Genomic DNA, 20,093 nt, shown 5'->3' on the forward strand with positions numbered 1-20,093 from the left:
CCTCGGTCGCCCGCGCGGGAGGGGGTAGGGGAGGGGAGGGCGGACGCGATCTGTTGGCGGCGGCGGCTCGCGAGGGGACTTATCTGTATTGTACTGTGCGGGGAGAATGCAGAGGCTGGCTATTCTGCACTTGAACTGAATCACGCAGATTTCTTCCTTCAGCCTATGTATAGCAGGCAGAGCTTCTACTTGTTCCTCACAGCTAGATAAGCATAATGACTACAAGAACAAGCCATGTTTGGAATCTCGCACCCGTCAACAATTTGTATTCAAACAACAAAAGATTCTGATGCTCGTTTACATCTTGAAAATGACAGGCCGGGTTTGTAACAGTTACTCTGAATTCTTGCAAAATTCATGTGAAGCAATCACACCGACTGTCGGAACAGGATGGGTGCAGTCAACCTGGCGACACAAATTCAGTTCTCACAAGCAGCCTACGATGCCTTCCACTGCTATTCATTCTGGAGCCGTAAATAAATTTTTTTATGACAAACATCCAAAAAACACGACCGGCTAGCACCAACCTTATAAAGTTCAGGAAATATTGCAAATGTACAGCAAGCGTGCAGTGCCCCCAGGCTCAGATATCATGTTTCTAATGGAACGGTGTAAAATTCAGCCCCACAACAGGGGTATGCTGTTAACCTGCAATGCGATTTCAGTTCTCGGAAGCCTACCATGCATTCCTCTGCTATTGCTATTCATTCTGAATCCATAATAAATTCTTTTTTAGGCAACATCTGAAATCATAACTAGCTAGGACAAGCCTTACATTATAAATATAAACGTACAACAGGTGAGCAGTGGGCCAAGGTTCAGATATTGCGTCTCTAACTGTCGAAGCTGAAAAGAAATTCAGGTAACTTGGTTGTCTGCACCATTACAGGAACCCTCTCGCGTCATCGCCTTTGTTTGCTTGCCTGCACGGCAATCTTCTGTTGTCGACAACATCCGGGCCAAGTGCAGCAACACCAGCAGTTTACCAGCAGCAGCAAGGGCCACAATCAGAGCATGTATGTAGCAGGGTAGGTTGATCATCTATCTAGCAGTGAAAATAGGATCGGCATCAGCGCTTGGTTGCGTTCTTCTTGCGTACTTGATCAGCAACCCTTCTGAAGACGCACCAGGTACGCGCAGGTCCCTGAACCATAGGCATTGCGAAAGATGTTTGAGTGAGAAAGATGTGAGAACTGCACTACAGAATTTCTACACAAAAAAATACAGTACAAATTATACCTGATGAAGGGCTGCAGGTCTTTCCATTCCCACCTTGGCCGCTCCCGGAATAGTGCCGCGAACCTCTCAGCTGGAGTCAATGGCAGATCAGCAACACTGAAAGCATGCACCCAGGTCTCAGCCCCGAGCCTTTCATACAGCACTTCCCCTTCGAGCATCTGAAGATCTGCACGCATTCCTGAAGGGAGGCTTCGTTCCCATTTATCCATGAAGCTGTTGAGCTTCATCTTTCCCCCGCTGAGCGCTCTCCGGGCAAACTGCAAGCAGACCAGTCGCTCATCAAGCCTCCAGCAACTCCCTGCTTCCTGCTCAACCTTCGTGCCGAATCTGCTGAGGCAGTGGGTTACAATCTTATGGGTAAACCCGTCAGATTCCATTACAGATAGCACACCAGTTTCTGGTAAAGCATTTGGCAGCCAGTCATGCAACACAGAGTTGTGGAGAATCATGTCCAGAACCGTGTTCACGGAACCGACATCCACCGTCCTCCAGAACCCATCAATCTCGACAGCCGAGAGGGAATTCAGCCCTTCCAGCAGCTCGCTGTCGCTGGACTGAACAAGCACACAGAGGTCTTGCCACGTGTACAGCCCATTCCTGTCTTCAGAGCCATCTCCAAGATCCTCATCAAGCACGTATGGCCTCTCCCTGAGAAGGCTCCTGAGCTTGTCGAGCCGCGGAGCCGTCCGGACTAACTCGATGCTCCCCGGTGCAACCTTGATGATAGAAGCAGAGGCATCGCTGGCGACGGTGGCATCCTCATTGGTATGGTCGGGTCTTAGGCTTGCCGCGACCGCTTCGCCGGGCGGTATGAGGAACATGGAGTTGGATGTGCCCACGAACTTCATAGCGTAGGTCGCCGATGGCGTGCAGAGAACAGCTTCTTCTTCAGGGCGGCCCCGTACTGTCACCCTGCATCAAGAGAGTTCTTCATCAAAATTTCTCGCAGATGGAAACACCATGTGTGCCTACTGTACAGCAGATAATGATCTCTCAGTTGCAGCTGAACTAGTGGTGCAAAGATCTGATTAACAACATAGCTGTGGCAGATTTCACTGTTTATTTAACACTAACAGGCCTCAGCCTTCGGCTCAGGAACAGTCAACGAACTAAGTTTTTCCATGGTGATGCTCTTTGCCACAGCCCACAGATCGTGCACCCATCTGACTGATTGGCTAGAAATCAAGAACCACACATCAACTAGTAAGATATTACATCGATTGGTCTAGGGATTTCACAGCTAATGGCCGCCCAAAATCGCAGATCTGAATGAAGAATGCGGTTCTGAATAAAGAGGGCCGATTGGATCAGAGGCAGGGCGATCTCGAGGGGAGGGGCGTACCGGCCTTGCAGGAGGTCGGGGAGGAGGTCGTCGCCGGCCTCGAGGAGGATGAGGTCGGCGTGGGGGCCGAAGGCCTCGTGGTAGCACACCGACAGCGAGGCGCCGGCGCCGGCGAGGCCCAGCACCGCCTCGGCCCCGCCACTGCCGCGGTCCCACTCGCTCCCGGTTGCCCCCGCGTCATCCATCGCCGCGTCCATGGATCGGATCGAGGAAGCGGCTGAGCTTGGTCCGCTCCTCTTTCTTTCTCGCGCGCGGGATCTTTTTCCTCGGCGTGTGCTGTATGGATTGGTTTTGGCGCGCGTTATGCTTTCGCGGGCGCGTTTCGCGCGGGAATGGCTCTGGTTTGGTGGGGTCGGCCGGTCAGCCTGCGTACACGGTATGGCAGCGAATATTCTCGCTTTATTTTCCCCAAAACACAAGTTAGGGCGTCCCAACGCTGACCCGCTAACTGGACACCGCATCTGTCCTCAGACTTTCCATCAGTCCACGGCACGGATGCGGGAACCGGTAATCCAATGTTATACGCATACGTTTCAAGCCGGGTTTCAACTAACCGGACGAAGTTTATGCAAAGCGGATGATGTTCATACAAAGCCGGAGCACATTCACATTTCGGACATTTTTCATTGAAAAATGGGACCAGACCTAAACCTAGACTACGGCGTCGTCCAAGTCCAAGTCCTTGTTGTTCCCTTCCGGCGATCGCGTCCTCCATCCGCCGTCTCCATGACTGGCGGCGACAAGAGCCGTGAAATGAAGGTGCGGTCTTCAGCAAGGAATAGTAGAATATGGGAGACGGACCGGACCCACTTGGGACACAAGGCGTCCTTCCATGCCCTACTCATCCTTGGTGGAGTCTGCGACCTATCCATCGCCGGTGGACGTGAGGTCATCATCGCGACCAAACAAATTTTTGTGGCGTGTAGGACGCGCAACTGGTGGCATTCTCATCCACGATGTACCCAGTGTCGCGCCATGGCCCACCGCGCCGCCTGTTCGTTGCCGGCACTCCCGCGGAACTTCCTACACTCTTCATGGTGTCGATGACCTCCAAATTATCAAAATTAATAATAAGGTTGTTGCAGCCCGCCTTTTGCTCAAGAGATAAGCCGAATTTTAGTGCCAAAACTAGCCGTCAGGACATCAGCACACTAATCAATCTTTCAATTATCGCCAACAATGACATTACCTTTATCATCTCTGAGTATAGCGCCAGCTATGCCCTAAGCAGATCTTGATCAAAAGATGCATCAATGTTAAGTTTTGCAAATCCCAAAGGAGGCCTAATCCGCCCCCTCTTTTACTAATTGTCTTCCGAGAAGAGGCAATGACATAATTTGCCATGAATCCCATAGAAATCTGATAAGCATCTTGAGTTTTTCTTTCATGATCAGCTTACATCTTTCCTACCACAAGTACCAAGTAGTAATAGCGATTAATTCATGAGTATTCCGGAGACCGTATAGGAAGATCCTAAGGGCATCTCCAGCCGCGCCCCCAGTAAGGCCTCTCCAGGCGATTTTTTCGCGCCGGCGCCGAAAAAACGGCCCAGACGCGCCCCCAGGAGCCCGATTTTCGCCGGCTTGGGCCGAAAACAGCGCCGGCGGACCGAGCCCGAACCCGGCGCGCTGGGGGGCGCCAGGGCGAGCTGTTTTGGCGCGAAAAAGACGCGGGCCAGCCGCGTCAGCGACTCGGCGCCTCGTCTTCCCCCAACGGCCTCGGTTCCCGCGGGGAATCAATGGCAAGGTTGCCGCCGGTCAGCCTTGCCATTGATTCCTCACGGGCGGCGCTTCACGGGATGGCGCGCCGACGCCTCCCCTCCCTCGCACGCGTACACACGGGCGCGGCCCGGCTATAAAAGCCGGCGGCCTCCACTCGCCTGTGCCCACACCAGCCCCGCCCCTCGCCGCCGTCCAGCCCCTCCCTCTCCCTGCCTCTCCCGAGCGCCGCCGCCCAACCCCTCCCTCTACCTCTCCCGAGCCCGCCCAGCCCCGCCGTTGCCATGGCAGAACGCTTCCCCGGAGACGAGGCGGCGGCCAACGGCTTCGGCCGCCGTTCGCTCCGCGAACAAGAGTCCTGGCTCCTGTTCCAGGCGAACATCCCGGTGCCGCCGGACATGCGCGCCGGGCCAACGGGGTGGAGACTCAGCGCCGGGGGAGTGCCCATTCCCCCGTTGCCCGACGCCGTGGCGAAGCCGAACTACTTCGCCGAGGAGGTCGAGATCGTGCGCGCGTCCCTCACCGACGCCCAGCTCTCCCTCCCCCAGTACGCCGCCGACAACCACGCGGCCTGGGCGGCGTATTTCGAGCGCCGCCAGCAGCAGCGATTGTCGTCCACCAACGGCGCGCCGGTGGTCGGCGGCCGGCAGAACAGCGAGGGGAGCCACCTCTGGTGGGGCGTCCCCGGCCGCACACTCGAGGGCGTGCTCACGTACCTCGAGGGCGGCAATGACCCGCCGTTGGCGTACCCCCCGGTGCAGCACCGACGCGTCGGGCCATGGGCGCCAAGGAGGTTCGGGTCCTCCTCCTCCTCTTCCTCCTCCCGATCCTCATCGCACTCCTCCGGCACTCCGGCCCTGCTCGGCGTCAAGGCCGGAGCCCGCTTCGTCAAGCCAAAGACGGAGCCGGGGCTGGCGCCGGTGAAGGCGGAGTTCGACGACGACGACGCGGCCCTAAAATGGGCGCGCCAGGACTCCATTGCGATGGAGAAGGCGCGCCGGGAGAAGGTGAAGGAGCGCTAGCGCGCCGCCCTGCGCCGCTTCGAGGAGCGCCGACGCGGCCGCGGTGAAGACGGGGTCGTCGTCCTATGCGACAGCGACGACGATGATGACGCGCCGCCGCCAGTCCGCCATGGCGACGCCGGGTCCAGCAGGGGCGCCCGCGTCAAGGAGGAGAAGGCCGACGACGACGATGGCGGTGACGACTTCGGCCCCTTTCTTTTTTAGATTAGGTTAATGTAATGAAAATGCGCGAATTTCGCCGAAATTTGCTATGTTTAGTCGAAATTTAACTACTTTTTATCATAACTTCGCCGAACGGCCCTTTTTTTTAATACGCGCCTGGGGGCCGACGGCTGGGGACCGACTCACCCCCAGGGCCATTTTTTGCGCCGGCTCACCCCCAGGCGGCGCTTTTAGACGCCCCCTGGGGGGCCAACGGCTGGAGATGCCCTAATTGGCAACAAGAGTACGAATTAAAGAACAACCTCCCCCACACGATCAATTTCACAAGCTTTTCTAATCACTTCGTCCAATCCCAAACTACATTGGACCTCTTTTGCTTTCTGGCAATGAAATAAAGTGTTGCGTATCTTCTGGACCTCTACCAAGTCTCGTGTATATCCTATTGGTTCAACTAACTTGTACTCCCTCCGTTCTTAAATATAAGTGAATTTTCCACAACATTTTGTTATACGGTTAAGTAGAATGTAATGCCCCCGCAAAAAAAAGTAGAATATAATGCAAAAACCACGAGTTGAGCCTTAAAAAATAATGTTCATGTAGTGTCCTTCGTCATCGAACATAAATGTGCTTCTTCAAACCCTTGAATTTACCCTCAACTAGTTGGCTCTAAGTCATAGTTAGTTGAGGGTGTTTTCTTTCTTCCCAGGAAAGAAAGAAAGGCTTCTAGATGTTTTAGGGTTTCCCCATCTCCCCTCAACGCAATTGCCGATCTGCCTCATCTTCTATGCCCTTAGAGCATCTATAACTGGACTTAAAAAATCCGACCCCTCAAAAGCTCGGGACGCGCCCGGGCGCGTCCGCGGATTCTGACCGGTCAAGCCTTAAATTTTCCTTCTCACAACCAAACACCTCAATTACCATACCTCAAATCCATACAAACTCATGCAACTACGTCGATGCATTACACGCAATTCGGCTACTACATCACTAACATGCCATCAGACTACCAAAATTTGGCATATTCAACTATGGTGGAGAAGATCATCCATGGCTACCCTTGTCGTCCTTGTCGCGGAAGTACCAGCCGAGGACGCAGTAGGGTTCGATCCAGATCTGCTCGTCACTGGAGCTGTCCGACCTGTCGCTGTCTTCCTTCTCCTCTTTGGGTGGTGTCCGGCCATTGCACGGGTCGCCCGATTATGCTCTCGGGCGAGGACGCGTGTGTTCCTCCGTTGCCGCTTCTTTACAATGCAGACGTGGATGGCTTCCTCCTATGCGCCCGACCGCACTGCCGCATGAGTCGTTTCCACCGTCGTAATGTCGACAGTGAGGCAGGCCTCCGCCGTCCTTACACTAGTAGAAAACAGGACTTTGGTTGAAGGTCAATCTACACATTAGTCCCGGTTGCATTACGAACCGGGACTAATGTGAGCATTAGTCCCGGTTTGAGTGGTTAGTGCGTCGGGCAGGCATTAGTCCCGATTCAAATGGGGCCTTTAGTCCCGATTTGAGACACCAACTGGGACTAAAGGCCTTTAGTCCCGATTGTTATCACCAACCGGGACTAAAGGGGTTCTGAAATTTGGTTTTTTGTTTTTAGTTTCTGTTTTGAATTGCTTATTTCTTTTAGGATATTTGATGTTTTTGAGTAATTATTTTTGTATTAGATTCAAAATTTTGTCTAGTTTTTATTTGTGCCATTAGTTTTCAAATTTGAATGATTTAAATATGAATTTGTTCAAATTTGCTTCAAACCCTAGATTATAAATAATTTGAGTTTAATAGTTTTTAATTTAATTCTTCTTGCTCCTAGTCACATGTTAGATTGTTGTCAGAGTAAGATTTTTTTATTTTTAGAATAACTTAAATTAGGATTTTAATTAAAAATAGTACTGTAGATTTTAACATGTTGTAGTATACTTCTGTTAGACAACAGTAGATAAATATTTATAATTAATTAATATTAATTTTGCTACTGTTTTGTATTAATATATTTTTAGCCTTTAATAATAGTTGATAGAATTAGTTTTGCTATATTAAAAAGTATTTCTTTTTGCCACTTTAATAGAACGTGACTCTGGCTTGGTTAACCTTAGTTGTGACTCTGGCTAGGACGGTGCTAGCAGATGTAGTCGATGGTAGGATTGGATGGACACCATCCCGGACTGAAGGGGTTCTGCAATTTTCAAACTCTACCCCCTATCTCCATTTCAGTTTAAAAAAACAAAAGAAAATGATAAAAACTTCAAAAATTAAAATCCTTTGAGATGTAGTTATGTTACTACATCTACTAGGTAGGAAAATTAAAAAACATAAATTTCAACATGTTTTGCAAAAAGGTGTTATGAAAAAGTAAAACGGCTATAACTTTTGCATACGATGTCGAAAAAACGTATAATATATCAAAATGTTCAGCACGAAAAACCGGTTCCGATTTCGACCGTCGTAGGCCATTTTGCAAATTTTTAGAATCCTCATATTCAGAAAGGAAAAAAATTATCCTCAAATTTAAGTTTTTTTTGAATTTTTGGTCAAACTCTAGTCAAACTGTGGTCAAACTACTTATTAAGAAATATTAGTGTTACTAAATAGTTATTGTTTTTTAAATAATAGTTTCAAACTCAAATGATGCTTCATGCTCAAGTTCAACTCCTAAGGGTTAATAGGATTGACATCTTAGTATTGTCAGGAAAACAACAAGTGCAAACTTGGAAACTAGGGAGAATAGAACTCGAAATTTAAGTGTGCTTAGGCTGAAGTAGTGAGAGAATGGGTGACAGGTCGGGAAGTTAGACGGTTTGGAATGAGTGGTTCATACTTCAGCAGTGATGAGGGGTGATTAGAGATTAGATTGTCAAATAATTCAGAAATTTAAAAATTAAAAAATATAAAAAAACAGAAAAACAAAAATTCAAAAAAAAATCTAAGCTGATGTCTCAAGTTATCCTAAAGATCTGTAAAGATGTGAAAAACATCTGCGTGTTGGTGATAGGAAAACAGACGTGCACACAAGGTGGTGAAGATGGAGCTGTCCTTGATGTATGATAAAAAAATTATGCTCATGATCTTCACTTATATTTGTTTGAGCTTATCAAAAGAAACATATGAAAATAGTGCCAAAGTGATAGATATTCAAGGAGGATATAATAAAAACTTTCATGAAGATCATTAGACAAAATAAACTTGATTCTTACTAATGGTTTTGAGGTATGACGATATGATATGTGAGTCGTGTTGATGAGCAATTGTGCTTTAGTAAGAATATTGATGTTAGGGTTTATGATTCCCTATGCAAGCATGAAAGTCAATAGTTATGCAGTGAAATTTATATCCTACTTATGGTGCATTATTCGGTGTTACTTATGTTTAATGCTTGGGTACGAGATTTTTTGCTTTTTGGTTGGCCACTTCTCAATCTTTTTGCTAGCCTTCATTTTGCACTAAGTATGATCACAACTTATGCATCCAAAACCCTTTAAACCAGTTTTGCCTTATGAGTCCAGTATACCTACCTATATGCGACATTTCCATGCCGTTCTAAGCAAATTTGCATGTGTCATCTCTAATTTTTAAAATAAATTTCTCTTTTGTGTGCTTTACCGCTCACGAGGCGGTGAAGGGTGACCAATATTTTCCATGCTAGATGTGTTATTCTCACGATGAGTATTTATTTACTTGACATTGCATGGGAGTAGGGCAAAGGTATTAGGGATGCCCAATCCCGAATTGAATAAATGAATTTACTTTATGTTGTCAAATAATAAATTTCTTGAAAAGTGTTGGTATGGAGGGCAACCGTGAATTTGGGTAGCCATGGAAAGTGAAAGTAATGGTAGAAAAAGAATAAACTTTATTTTCCGTTTGGGTACCGCATATGATATATTTAGCATGAAAAGTCTTGGAGATCTCTAAGTCGTTTTCGTTCATGGGAAAAGTATGCCTCTCAAAAATATTTTATCTCTCAATTTAAGCTTTGAGCTCTGGCACCTCTATAAATCCCTACTTCCCTCCGCGAAGGGCCTTTATTTTACTTATGCAATTTTTATTTTGAATTTCAGTCTTCATCTTCTCTTATAAAGCACCAACTAAAGGGCACTATGATCTTATTTGAGCATTGGATGTAGCTAATATTCGAGTGTGTTTCATGAATGGATCAATGATTGAGCATGATGGGCTAGGGATAACTTGCTTTAGTGTTGATATTTTGAAAGACATGGTTGCTTGTTGCTATGCTTGAGTATTAAAGTCTTCATGTCAAAACTAGACTATTGCTTTGAATCATATAAAAGTCCATATGTCCATGCTATAAAGAAAAGAAATGTGATGAACATGTTAGGCAACATTCCACATCAAAAATTCTGTTTGTATCATTTACCTACTTGAGGACGAGCAAGAATTAAGCTTGGGATGTTGATATGTCTCCAACGGAGCTATAATTTTTTATTGTTCCATGCTGTTATATTATCATTCTTGGATGTTTTACCATCATTTTAAAGTTATTTTATATCATTTTTTGATACTAACCTATTGACATAGTACACAGTGCTAGTTGCTATTTTCTGCATGTTTTTTACATCGTAGAAAATCAATATCAAACGAAGTCCAAACGCAGCGAAACTTCGCGAGGATTTTTTTGGGCAAGAAGACATCCAGTGGGCCAAGGAAGCACCTGGGGGTGGCTCGAGGTGAGCAGCACCCACCAGCTCGGGTGCCCCCGAACCGCCTCTTTGCTCTATAAATACCCCAATATTCCAGAAACCCTAGGGGAGTCGACGAAAATCAATTCCAGCTGCCGCAGAGTCCAGAAACACCAGATCCAATCTAGACACCATCACAGAGGGGTTCACCACTTCCATTGGTGCCTCTCCAATGATGTGTGAATAGTTCTTAGTAGACCTATGGGTCCGTAGTTAGTAGCTAGATGACTTCCTCTCTCTTTTTATTATCAATACAATGGTCTCTTGGAGATCCATATGATGTAAGTCTTTTTGCGGTGTGTTTGTTGGGATCCGATGAACTTTGAGTTTATGATCAGATCTATGATTTTATCCATGAAAGTTATTTGAGTCTTCTTTGATCTCTTATATGTGTGATTGCTTATAGCCTCGTATTTCTTCTCTGATATTTAGGTTTTGTTTGGCCAACTTGATCTATTTATCTTGCAATGGAAAAAGGTGCTTTGTAGTGGGTTCAATCTTGCGGTGCTTGATTCCAGTGACAAAAGGGGAACCGACACGTATGTATCGTTGCTACTAAGGATAACAAGATGGAATCTATATCTCCGCAATAGATAAACGGATCCCGTCTACATCATGTCATCGTTCTTATTGCATTACTTCATTTTCCATGAACTTAATACACTAGAAGCATGCTGGATAGCAGTCGATGTGTGGAGTAATAGTAGTAGATGCAGGAAGGAGTCGGTCTACTAATTTTGGACGTGATGCCTATATAATGATCATTGCCTGGATATCGTCATGATTATTTAAAGTTCTATCAATTGCCCAACAGTAATTGTTTTCCCACCGTTTGCTATTTTTCTCGAGAGAAGCCACTAGTGAAGCCTACAGCCCCCGGGTCTCTTTTCATCATATTTGCCTTTGCGATTTTTTTTCCCTTGCATTTACTTTCAGATCTATTAAACCAAAAATACAAAAATACCTTACTGCAATTTATTTGTTCCGCGATCTATTTATCCAATCTATAACTTTTATCTCACGTTATTTGCCTATCTCGAGGCGCCGCACCCGAAAGGGATTGACAACCCCTTTAACACGTCGGGTTGTGAGTATTTGTTATTTGTGTGCAGGTGTTGTTTACGTGGTGTGAGGAGGTTCTCCTACTGGTTCAATAACCTTGTTCTCATCACTGAGGAAAATACCTATTATCGCTCTACTGCATCATCCTTTCCTCTTTGGGGAAATACCGATGTAGTTCTAGCAGACATGATGCATGACCCAAATGGACGTCCATTTCATCCGGATTTCGTCCGTTTGGGGCAGAAAAATGGACACTGTCGTCCGCTTGCGGGCGTGCGACCGTTGGTGCGCCCAACGGGCCGACCGCACCCCAAACTGTCTATTTTTTGACATGAACGTAAACCTCCAAAAAACCGAAATAAACATTGGAAATAACTAAAAAACATTAATGTACACATTAAAACGTCCACATTACCCAAGTTCAGCACATTAATATAAACAAAAACATTTAAAACATTTTTAAAAACTAGATCAGGGCCATCGTCACCGCCGTGGTCGTCGTCGCCTTCCGTAGCCGCCGTCTACTCATCGTCGTCGCTGCCGGTGAGGTCGACGTATGGAGGTGACTGCCAGAGGTGGGATGGATGCCCCTGCTAGGCCGGAGGCGCCTGCACAACCTCTTCGCACGACGGGGATGATGACCACTGGCCGGCGTCCACCTCGGGCGTGCAAGGCATGGTCTCCGTCCACGTCCAGGACTGCCCGACCAATGCTGGGCTCCATCCCGTCGGCTCCTCCGTCGCTGCCTCTGGCCGCACCTCCTCCATGGCCTCCTCCTTGACGTAGGCGTTGAGCTTGGGGAAGGTGACGTTGCCTGCCGCTAACAGGGCCATCATCTCCTTGAGGCCGTGCCATTGGTGCTCATCATGGGTGTGGAGTGACTCCTCCATCACCTGCCTCATGAGGTCCTCCTACTCGGCGGTCGTCATTGGTTCGGGTGGTGGCGGGGACGGAGACGGAGACGACGTATGCTTGAGGCCCCGAACCAGCCTGCATCGCGCGGTTGGGGCGGGCTGGGAGCGCGCGAGCGGCGGTCAGAGTGCGCCCTTCGTGGGCTTGGTGGACGACCTATAAAGTACGACTGCCACCGAATGACGTGCTCGTCACGAAGCCACGTATCCCATAGAGGCGAGTCGACGGCGTACTTCCAATCGTCCATGAGGTCCAGGGGCAGGCGGGCGCGGCGACGATTGATCTCCTTCCGGCGGGCGAGACTGCTCGCCGGGACTGGCGGGATAGGCACCCGATCCGTGGAGAGGTGTCAGTTGTTGGGAAGGTGCACCTCGCCCCACGGCAACGGCGTGCGCGTCTCCCACTAGCTCTTGCGGACCTCCGCCTTTACGTACAGCCACTGGCGAGGTGGGGTGCTGTCCGGCGTGATATCGAATGCGAGCGATGGGGGTGGAGTGGGGGAGCGGGGACGCCGGCCGGACGATGACCCGACCTCGTGGTCGTCCCTCGTCTTGCGGGCGGTGAACCAGCAACCCGACATTATCGCCGGCGGGGAGGTGGAGGAGTGGCGGGCTAGGGTTTGGTTGTCGGGCTTGGAGGAGGCACGCGCCGCCGGAGTGGGGAAGTTGAAGTGTAGACTTCCACCTGTCCACGGCTTCCACATTAAAAAGAACGACGACCGCTAAGCCCGGGTGGCTGCCAAGTGTGGCCGCCCGCGCGTGCACTATAAATGTGGGCGGTGGGTGATAGGTGGGCGGATGCCACGCGGGCCCAAGGTGGACACGGAGCGAGCGCGTGGGCGTCCGTTCGGCATCCATGTGAATGCAAATCCAACGAAAGTTTGAGCCGAAAATGGGAAGGGCCGGACATCAAATGGACAGAAAATAAAAATGGGGTCTGCGTTGAACAGTCTGTATGTTTTAGCTCAATCGGACAGACACGGGCAGAATGGGATCGCGCATTGGAGTTGGCCTTAGCCCGGACAAGGCCGCGCCAGGTCCACGCCACGATGTTCTTCGCGGCAACCTTAACTGGTCGAACAGGTTCAGGGCGTCTGCCACCCTACCCGCCTTCATGAGCCCGTCCAGCTGCTTGCATTCACGCACCACGTCTGCGAACGCGGTGGCGGGCTTGTGTGGCCGGGAGGAACTTTGTGGCCATTGCTGGGCCGTGTCAACTCCCATGGCAAATAGCCTTTTTAAGCGGAAATACCCTTGGTCCTGGGTGCATATACATCTTATATGGAAAATGATAATTGATAATTAAAAAAATTAAAGTTCAGAACATTTTTTTTACACCAGTACATAAATTTTCACAAATAAAACCCACCGTTGATTTCAGGGAAGAAACAAAATTTATTGCTTTAATAAGTCACCATTCATACAATATTGACCAAAAATTTTATTTGTTTGAATTGAAGTCAACCGAACACAATGAAAGGTCAAGTTTATTTTAAAAATATTTTCAGAATGTCTTTTTAATTTATTTTATTACTTTTTATCTTTTTTTAGGGGTTATTATTTTTTATCTAAGAATTTATATATACCCATAGACCAAACTCTTTTTTGAGGCTGCTTGAGCCGCAGAGGAAGGAAATGGATAAGCTTCAGTCCAGCGTGGAGGATGATGGGTCGTGTTGCTCGTGTCGGCCGAACCGGGGAGCATTAAGGCCCAACAAAAGAAATCACATTAAGGCCCAACGACCAAGCATGCGAAGCGAGAGCGAGAACCACTCGAAAAAAAAGGAAGAAGAGCGAGAGACAAGGGAAGGCAGTTGAGACTTGGAGAGAGAGAGCCATGGAGATGGAGAGCGCGGCGACCTGCGATCGATCCCGGTGGTGCCGCGCGGCGGGGCTCTCTTCTGGCCGGCCGCGGTGCAGGAGCAGCCGAGGGCGCTCTCCCTCTGCCCCGTCGTCAGCCGGGTCGCATGCGACGCGCTCCACCACCTCCGGCAGGCCCTCGCGGTGCCGTCGAGGGACTCGCACTCTTCTTCGACGACCTCCTCTCGTATGCCCACGCGCGGGATGCTTGGATGAAAGCCATCTAGCGCGCCCCTCTGCCCAGTCCGGGTAAGTGGTTTCATGCTCCTCTGAAATTAACTACGGTAGCACACAACTTAGTTGGGCTCACCTGATGTTTCAGTTGCGAGCCAAAGGTGAGCTTGTATTACCAAAATTGCTTCAGACCATACCGCCTGATATTCCTTTGTTTTCAAATTAGCATTGCCTGGCAGCCATGCCTTGGACACATACCCAGACCAGTTGTCATAATTTAGGTTCAAGTGTGCTTCAAGGTGTGCCCCTGAACTGCCTGCTCTAGCTTTCATGTAACATGCTGCTTTCGGGTTGTGCAGACCATTCTTAGATTCCTTTTAAAGGGCCCTGATTCATGAAATGTTCTTTCATATGTGTCTAATAGTGCGTAGATCGGTCTACCATGCTCCACAGCACAATAAGCCCAACTTTGGAGTGTTTGAGAACTGTCGAATAGCAGTAACCATAGTGTAAGCACAATGGTTCTCAGAAAGAAGAATCGACATGCCCAAAAATGCATGACAGATGAAAGGGAAATAAAGCTAGATATGGTTAAACTTAGACCATGGGAGTAAATACTTTTGAAGAAAGTGTGGAAGGCCAAGACAGTAGTTGAAAAAGGAAATAAAAATAGAAGAAAAGAAGGGCCCAACCGGGTTCGAACCGGTGACCTATTGATCTGCAGTCAATTGCTCTACCACTAAGCTATGGACCCATTAATATTATTTCATTTGACTCTAATAAATATATAATTGCACAAGCAATTAGACAGTCACTGGTTCACTCTGTATGATGAATGCAAATTTAATATCAGCATGTATCCTTGCAGATTTAGATACGCATTAGAATGCTATATCAGCCTCTTTAGTCTTTACATGAGATGATATATATAGCTTACAAGAAGTTGATTAAAGATACGTATTAGAATGCTAAGGCTCTTATATTATGGGACGGAGGGAGTAGTTAGGAACTTACACATACTCATATCAGTTGTATGTGCCATCATAAATTAGGTCACATACTTCAAGATGTGCTCATGGTTTGCTGATGTGCTCCCCTACCTCGCCCGCCTCCCAAGCTGCTCGAGGACCACTACGCCGGTGCCCGGGCCGCGCTTGGGCTCCGCCTCCTGGGCTCTCAGGGCGCGGGCGTCGTGCTCTTCTGCCTGTTCCCCACCGCCAGCTGTGGCGAGGCCCGCCTCCCGGCCATCAATTTCTACGCCTTGCTTGTGTATGCCCCTTGGCTCATTAATTACACCTTGTTGGGGGTAAAAGCGACCAGCTGTTCTTACTGATCTCCAGGGTTTGATCGGCAGGGCACTGAATAATTAACAATGCGAGGTGCCGGTTTTGTTCCGAGCGCGGCTCTCTACCCTGACACTGATGCTTGGATGAAAGCCCATTCCGGGTAAGTGCTTTCATTTCATCTTATTGCTTCTGCACAGTTACTCTGAAACTAACTAGCACACAGCTTACTTGGGTACTTGGGTTCACCTGTTTCAGTTCTGAATCAAAGGTGAGCTTGTATAGCAACATTGTTTCAGACCACATGCCTCTTTACATGAGATGATATATAGCTTACGAGAAGTTGATTAATTAGTACTCCCTCCGTCCGAAAATACTTGTCATCAAAATGAACAAAAGGGGATGTATCTAGAACTAAAATACATCTAAATACATCTTTTTTTATTCATTTTGATGACAAGTATTTCCGGACGGAGGGAGTATCTGGTAGCATCCATCCTAGAATGTGAGACCTCCGGGTAGCATGCATACTGGATTGCCTATTGAAGCAATATCAAGACACAACAATCTGGTCTTGCAACAACGTAGAACAGCTACTTGTCCACATATTTCACATTTCCATTAATATTAGGATATCACCCCTTTTTTAGGTGACCCCCTGCCTAGGCATCCCTGGGGGCATCTTCGGATTTATTATGCTCAAAACAGGCAACTGGTACGGTGTATGTTACACTTACTTCAAGTTCAACTTGCTCATAGTACGTACCATGCCTATGGTAGAAAAGTGTCAAGAAAATATCAACAGCTAAAACATAAGGGTGAAGATGTATTCAAAGAGATGGGGGTAGTTTCTAGATTGGCATATGAGGATTGCCGAGCAAATTTGTCAAAACTGTTTCAGTTCAGTTTCGTATCTTTTACTAAGGCCTATTTAGAATATTCATTTGCTTTCAAATTAGCATCCCCTGGCAGGCATGCTTTGGGTGCATACTACTCATACCAGTTGCATGAGCTATTACTCCCTCCGTCCGGAAATACTTGTCATCAAAATGGATAAAAGGGGATGTATCTAGACGTATTCGAGATACATCTTTTTTTATCCATTTTGAGGACAAGTATTTTCGGACGGAGGGAGTATAAATTAGGTAAAAATGCACTTCAAGGTGAGCCCATGAACTGCTTTCATGTAATATACTACTTTTGGGTTGTGTAGACCATTCTTAGATTCTTTTAAAGGGCCCTGATTCGTGAAATGTTCTCTAGTATGTGCCTAATAATACATAGATCGGTCTACCATGCTCCACAGCATAATGAGCTCAATTTTGGGCATGTCGATTCTTCTTTCTGAGAACCATTGTGCTAACACTAGATGGTTACCGCTATTCGACCGGTTCTCCAAAGTGCATAACATATGAAAAGGGAATAAAGATAGATATGGTTAAAACTTAGAACATGGAAGTAAATACTTGCAAAGAAAGTGTGGGTTGAAAAAGGAAATAAAAATAGAAGAAAAAAAGGGCCCAACCGGGTTCAAACCGGTGACCTATTGATCTGCAGTCAATTGCTCTACCACTGAGCTATGGACCCATTAATATTATTGCACTTGACCCTAATTAATATATAATTACACAAGGCAATAAGACACTAGATGGTGCACTCGTATCCTTCTGTTTAAATATTAATTGGTTCACTCTCTATTGTGAATGCAAATATTAATTGAAGATAGCACCCCTTTATATGTGATCCTTCCCATTACCCTAGGCATCCCCGGAAACGACATTCTCCCCCGACATGTGGGGGCATTTTTCGGATTTATGAACTCAAAACAGGGAACTGGTGTGTGTTACATCAAGTTCAACTTGCTCATAGCTACCATGCCACTTTTGGATTGTGTACACCATTCTTAGATTTTTTTTAAAGGGCCCTGATTCGTGAAATGTTCCTTGCTACATGTCTAAAAATGTGTAGATTGGTCTACCATGCTCTACAGCATAATAAGCTCAGTTTTGGAGTATTAGAGAACTGGTCGAATAGCAGTGACCATCTAGTGTAAAGCACAAACGGTTCTCAGACCCAAAGATACATATAACAGATGAAAAGGGAATAAAGCTAGATATGGTTAGAACATAGAACATGGAAGTAAATACTTGCGAAGAAAGTGGACACAAGGCCAAGACAGTAGTTAAAAATGGAAATAAAAATAGAAGAAAAAAGGGCCCAACCAGGTTTGAACCAGTGACCTATTGATCTGCAGTCAATTGCTCTACCACTGAGCTATGGACCCATTAATATTACTTAAATTGACTCTTATAAATATATAATTACACAAATCCTTGTGTTTAAATATTAATTGGTTCACTCTGTATGATGAATGCAAATTGAATATCAGTTTGTATCCTTACAGATTTAAATACGCATTAGAATGCTAGTTAGGAACTTACACATACTCATATCAGTTGTATGTGCCATCATAAATTAGGTACGCATACTTCAAGTTGTGCTCATTGTTCGCCGACATGCTCCCCTGCCTCGCCCGCCTCCTCCTCCGCCTCCCCACGCTACTCGAGGACCACTACACCAGTGCATGGGCCGCGCTCGGGCTCTGCCTCCTGGGCTCCCAGGGTGTGGGCATCGTGCTCATCGGCCAGTTGCTTGCCCCCGTGCTCTTCTGCGTGTTCCCCACTGCCGGACATGGTGAGGCCAGCTTCCCGGGCATCAATTTTGACACCTTGTTCGTGTATGCCCCTTGGCTCATTATTTACACCTTGTAGGGGTAAAATTGATAGCTGTTCTTACTGGTCTCCAGGGTTTTATCAGCAGGGCACTGACCAACAATGTGAGGTGCCGGTTTTGTGTCGTCTGACAGTGATGCTTGGATGAAAGCTAACGCGCCCCTCTCTGCCCATTCTGGGTAAGTGGTTTCATCTATTCCATCTTATTGCTTCTGCACAGTTCCTCTGAAATTAAGTATTAGCACACAACTTAGTAGGGTTCACCTGTTCCAGTTGTGAATCAAAGGCGACCTTGTATACCAATATTGTTTCACACCATATGCCTCTTTACACGAGATGATATATAGCTTACAAAAATTTGATTAATTAGTTAGTACTCCCTTTGGTATACTGGATTGCTTATTGAGATTTAGCTGCTCAAGCAATATCAGGACAACAATCTGGTCTTGTAACAACGTAGAATAGCTTCTTGTCTTCCTATTTCACAGTTCCATCAATATTTCGGGTCTATAAAGAAGTGAAGATATCACATGTGGGGGCATCTTGGGATTTTATGAACTAAAAATAGGGAACTGGTGTATGTTACATCAAGTTCAACTTGCTCATAGTACCATACCACTTTTGGGTTGTGTAGACCATTCTTAGATTCTTTTAAAGGGCCCTGATTTGTGAAATGTTCCCTGCTACATGTCTAACAATGCATACATTGGTCTACCATGCTCCATACCGTAAGAGCATCTCTAGCAGACCCCGCATCCCGCCGACCCGCATTTCACGTTTGCAGTTCGCGGAAAAGTTGTTTTGCAGTCCGCAGCGAAAAGCCGCAGAGGCAGACCCTGCAAAGCCGACCCGCATCCTGTTTTACGGGTCGCTTTGCGGGGTCTGCCTGTGCGGCCGTCCTCCCCCCAACCCGTAAAATGTAAATTTGCACCTCAATTTACATTTCTTTGCATTTTTAACCACATCGGATACATAGGACATCACCAAATTTTTGCTAGAAAAGCAAGCCCAAAGAAAACAAGAACCACAAGTATGCATTTTAGAAGATTTCCAACTTCTATAACTGCTCCCACAAGTTGAAGCAATATCTTCTCCATGCGCTCATTGTTGATCCGCGGATTCTTGATCTTTACTTCTTCATTGTTCTTCTTTGGTTCTAAAGATGTAGTCGTTGCTTCCCTTCTAGTTGCACATGCATGCGGTTCATTGCCTTCGATTGCATTAAGGAGTGCATGAACGTCTATCAATTTTCTTTCTATTAATAAATCAATGTATTCGCCTTCCCAAAACCAAAATGAGCATCTATTTTCGTACACGCATGATGATGTTCCAAATGAGCAAACATAATGAGCTATCCAAATGAGCCGAATGCAAAACAGCACGTACCCCGTCGTTTTCGCATTTGAAGAACACCCATCTGGGGTGCTTCGGCGTGCCCGAAGCCAGCCACAGCACTGTCCGCAGGCAGTCGTCGCACTGTATGAGCGGCATCGGCGAGCCACAGGGTCTCTGCGAGAGGGCCGAGCCCGGCGGCCGGCCGGCCGAATCCATGCCGGCAAATCATCGGCGGCGGCGAGCGGACGAACCCGCACCTGCATGCGCCGATGAGCCTTTGTCGGGGCTGCGCGAGGTGCTTCCCAACCATTCCATAGCTTGGCGCAGCCAGCGGCGGCCGGGAAAGCCAAATCCGGCCGCCCGCGATGAAAAGCCGTAGATCCGCAAGGTTCCGACCCGCCAACGAGGAGGAGGGGAGGGGAGGGGAGGGGCGGAGGGCTACCTCGTGCGTCCGTAGGCCTTCCCACGTGCTCCCGACGGCCACTTTCGCCGGAATCTTGGGTGGCGGCGGGGCGAGGGGGGGAGGGGGAGAGGGGAGGTGGTTGGTGGGGGAAAA

General features: G+C 47.5%; 2 protein-coding genes and 3 non-coding genes across 5 annotated transcripts in view; 1 reads left to right on the top strand and 4 right to left on the bottom strand.

The window, feature by feature from the left end:
* Nucleotides 1-714: 714 nt before the first annotated feature.
* LOC119312796 (sister chromatid cohesion protein DCC1-like) lies at nt 715-2,857 on the bottom strand. The gene is made up of 3 exons (XM_037588561.1): nt 2,582-2,857; nt 1,240-2,151; nt 715-1,144 (listed from the first exon to the last, which is right to left on the bottom strand). Exons 1-3 carry the CDS (start codon nt 2,776-2,778, stop codon nt 1,042-1,044), a joined length of 1,212 nt encoding a protein of 403 aa, XP_037444458.1. The 5' UTR covers nt 2,779-2,857; the 3' UTR covers nt 715-1,041.
* Nucleotides 2,858-14,869: 12,012 nt separating this feature from the next.
* On the bottom strand, nt 14,870-14,941 carry TRNAC-GCA. Its single transcript has one exon. It is a non-coding gene; the product is annotated as a tRNA-Cys (tRNA).
* Nucleotides 14,942-15,257: 316 nt separating this feature from the next.
* LOC119306755 (probable poly(ADP-ribose) glycohydrolase 2) overlaps nt 15,258-20,093 on the top strand; it is a 6,314-nt gene continuing 1,478 nt past the window's right edge. The window contains exons 1-4 of the mRNA XM_037582890.1: nt 15,258-15,456; nt 15,542-15,633; nt 17,950-18,164; nt 18,277-18,381. Of these exons, the coding sequence (XP_037438787.1) occupies nt 15,560-15,633; nt 17,950-18,164; nt 18,277-18,350 (363 nt within the window). The 5' untranslated portion in view covers nt 15,258-15,456; nt 15,542-15,559 and the 3' untranslated portion in view covers nt 18,351-18,381. The remainder of the gene's footprint in view (nt 15,457-15,541; nt 15,634-17,949; nt 18,165-18,276; nt 18,382-20,093) is intronic.
* Nucleotides 16,986-17,057, bottom strand: TRNAC-GCA. Its single transcript has one exon. It is a non-coding gene; the product is annotated as a tRNA-Cys (tRNA).
* On the bottom strand, nt 17,683-17,754 carry TRNAC-GCA. The gene has a single exon. It is a non-coding gene; the product is annotated as a tRNA-Cys (tRNA).

This window comes from Triticum dicoccoides, chromosome 5B, assembly GCF_002162155.2.
Source record: "Triticum dicoccoides isolate Atlit2015 ecotype Zavitan chromosome 5B, WEW_v2.0, whole genome shotgun sequence".
Lineage (NCBI taxonomy): Eukaryota > Viridiplantae > Streptophyta > Magnoliopsida > Poales > Poaceae > Triticum > Triticum dicoccoides.

Excerpts from the sequence above, each read along its gene's own strand:
- LOC119312796 (XM_037588561.1), bottom strand. The coding sequence starts at position 2,778 with ATGGACGCGGCGATGGATGACGCGGGGGCAACCGGGAGCGAGTGGGAC. Across the intron at positions 2,152-2,581 it reads CCCGACCTCCTGCAAGGCCG|GGTGACAGTACGGGGCCGCC; the intron begins GTACGCCCCTCC and ends CTCTTGATGCAG. Across the intron at positions 1,145-1,239 it reads GACCTGCAGCCCTTCATCAG|GGACCTGCGCGTACCTGGTG; the intron begins GTATAATTTGTA and ends CCTATGGTTCAG.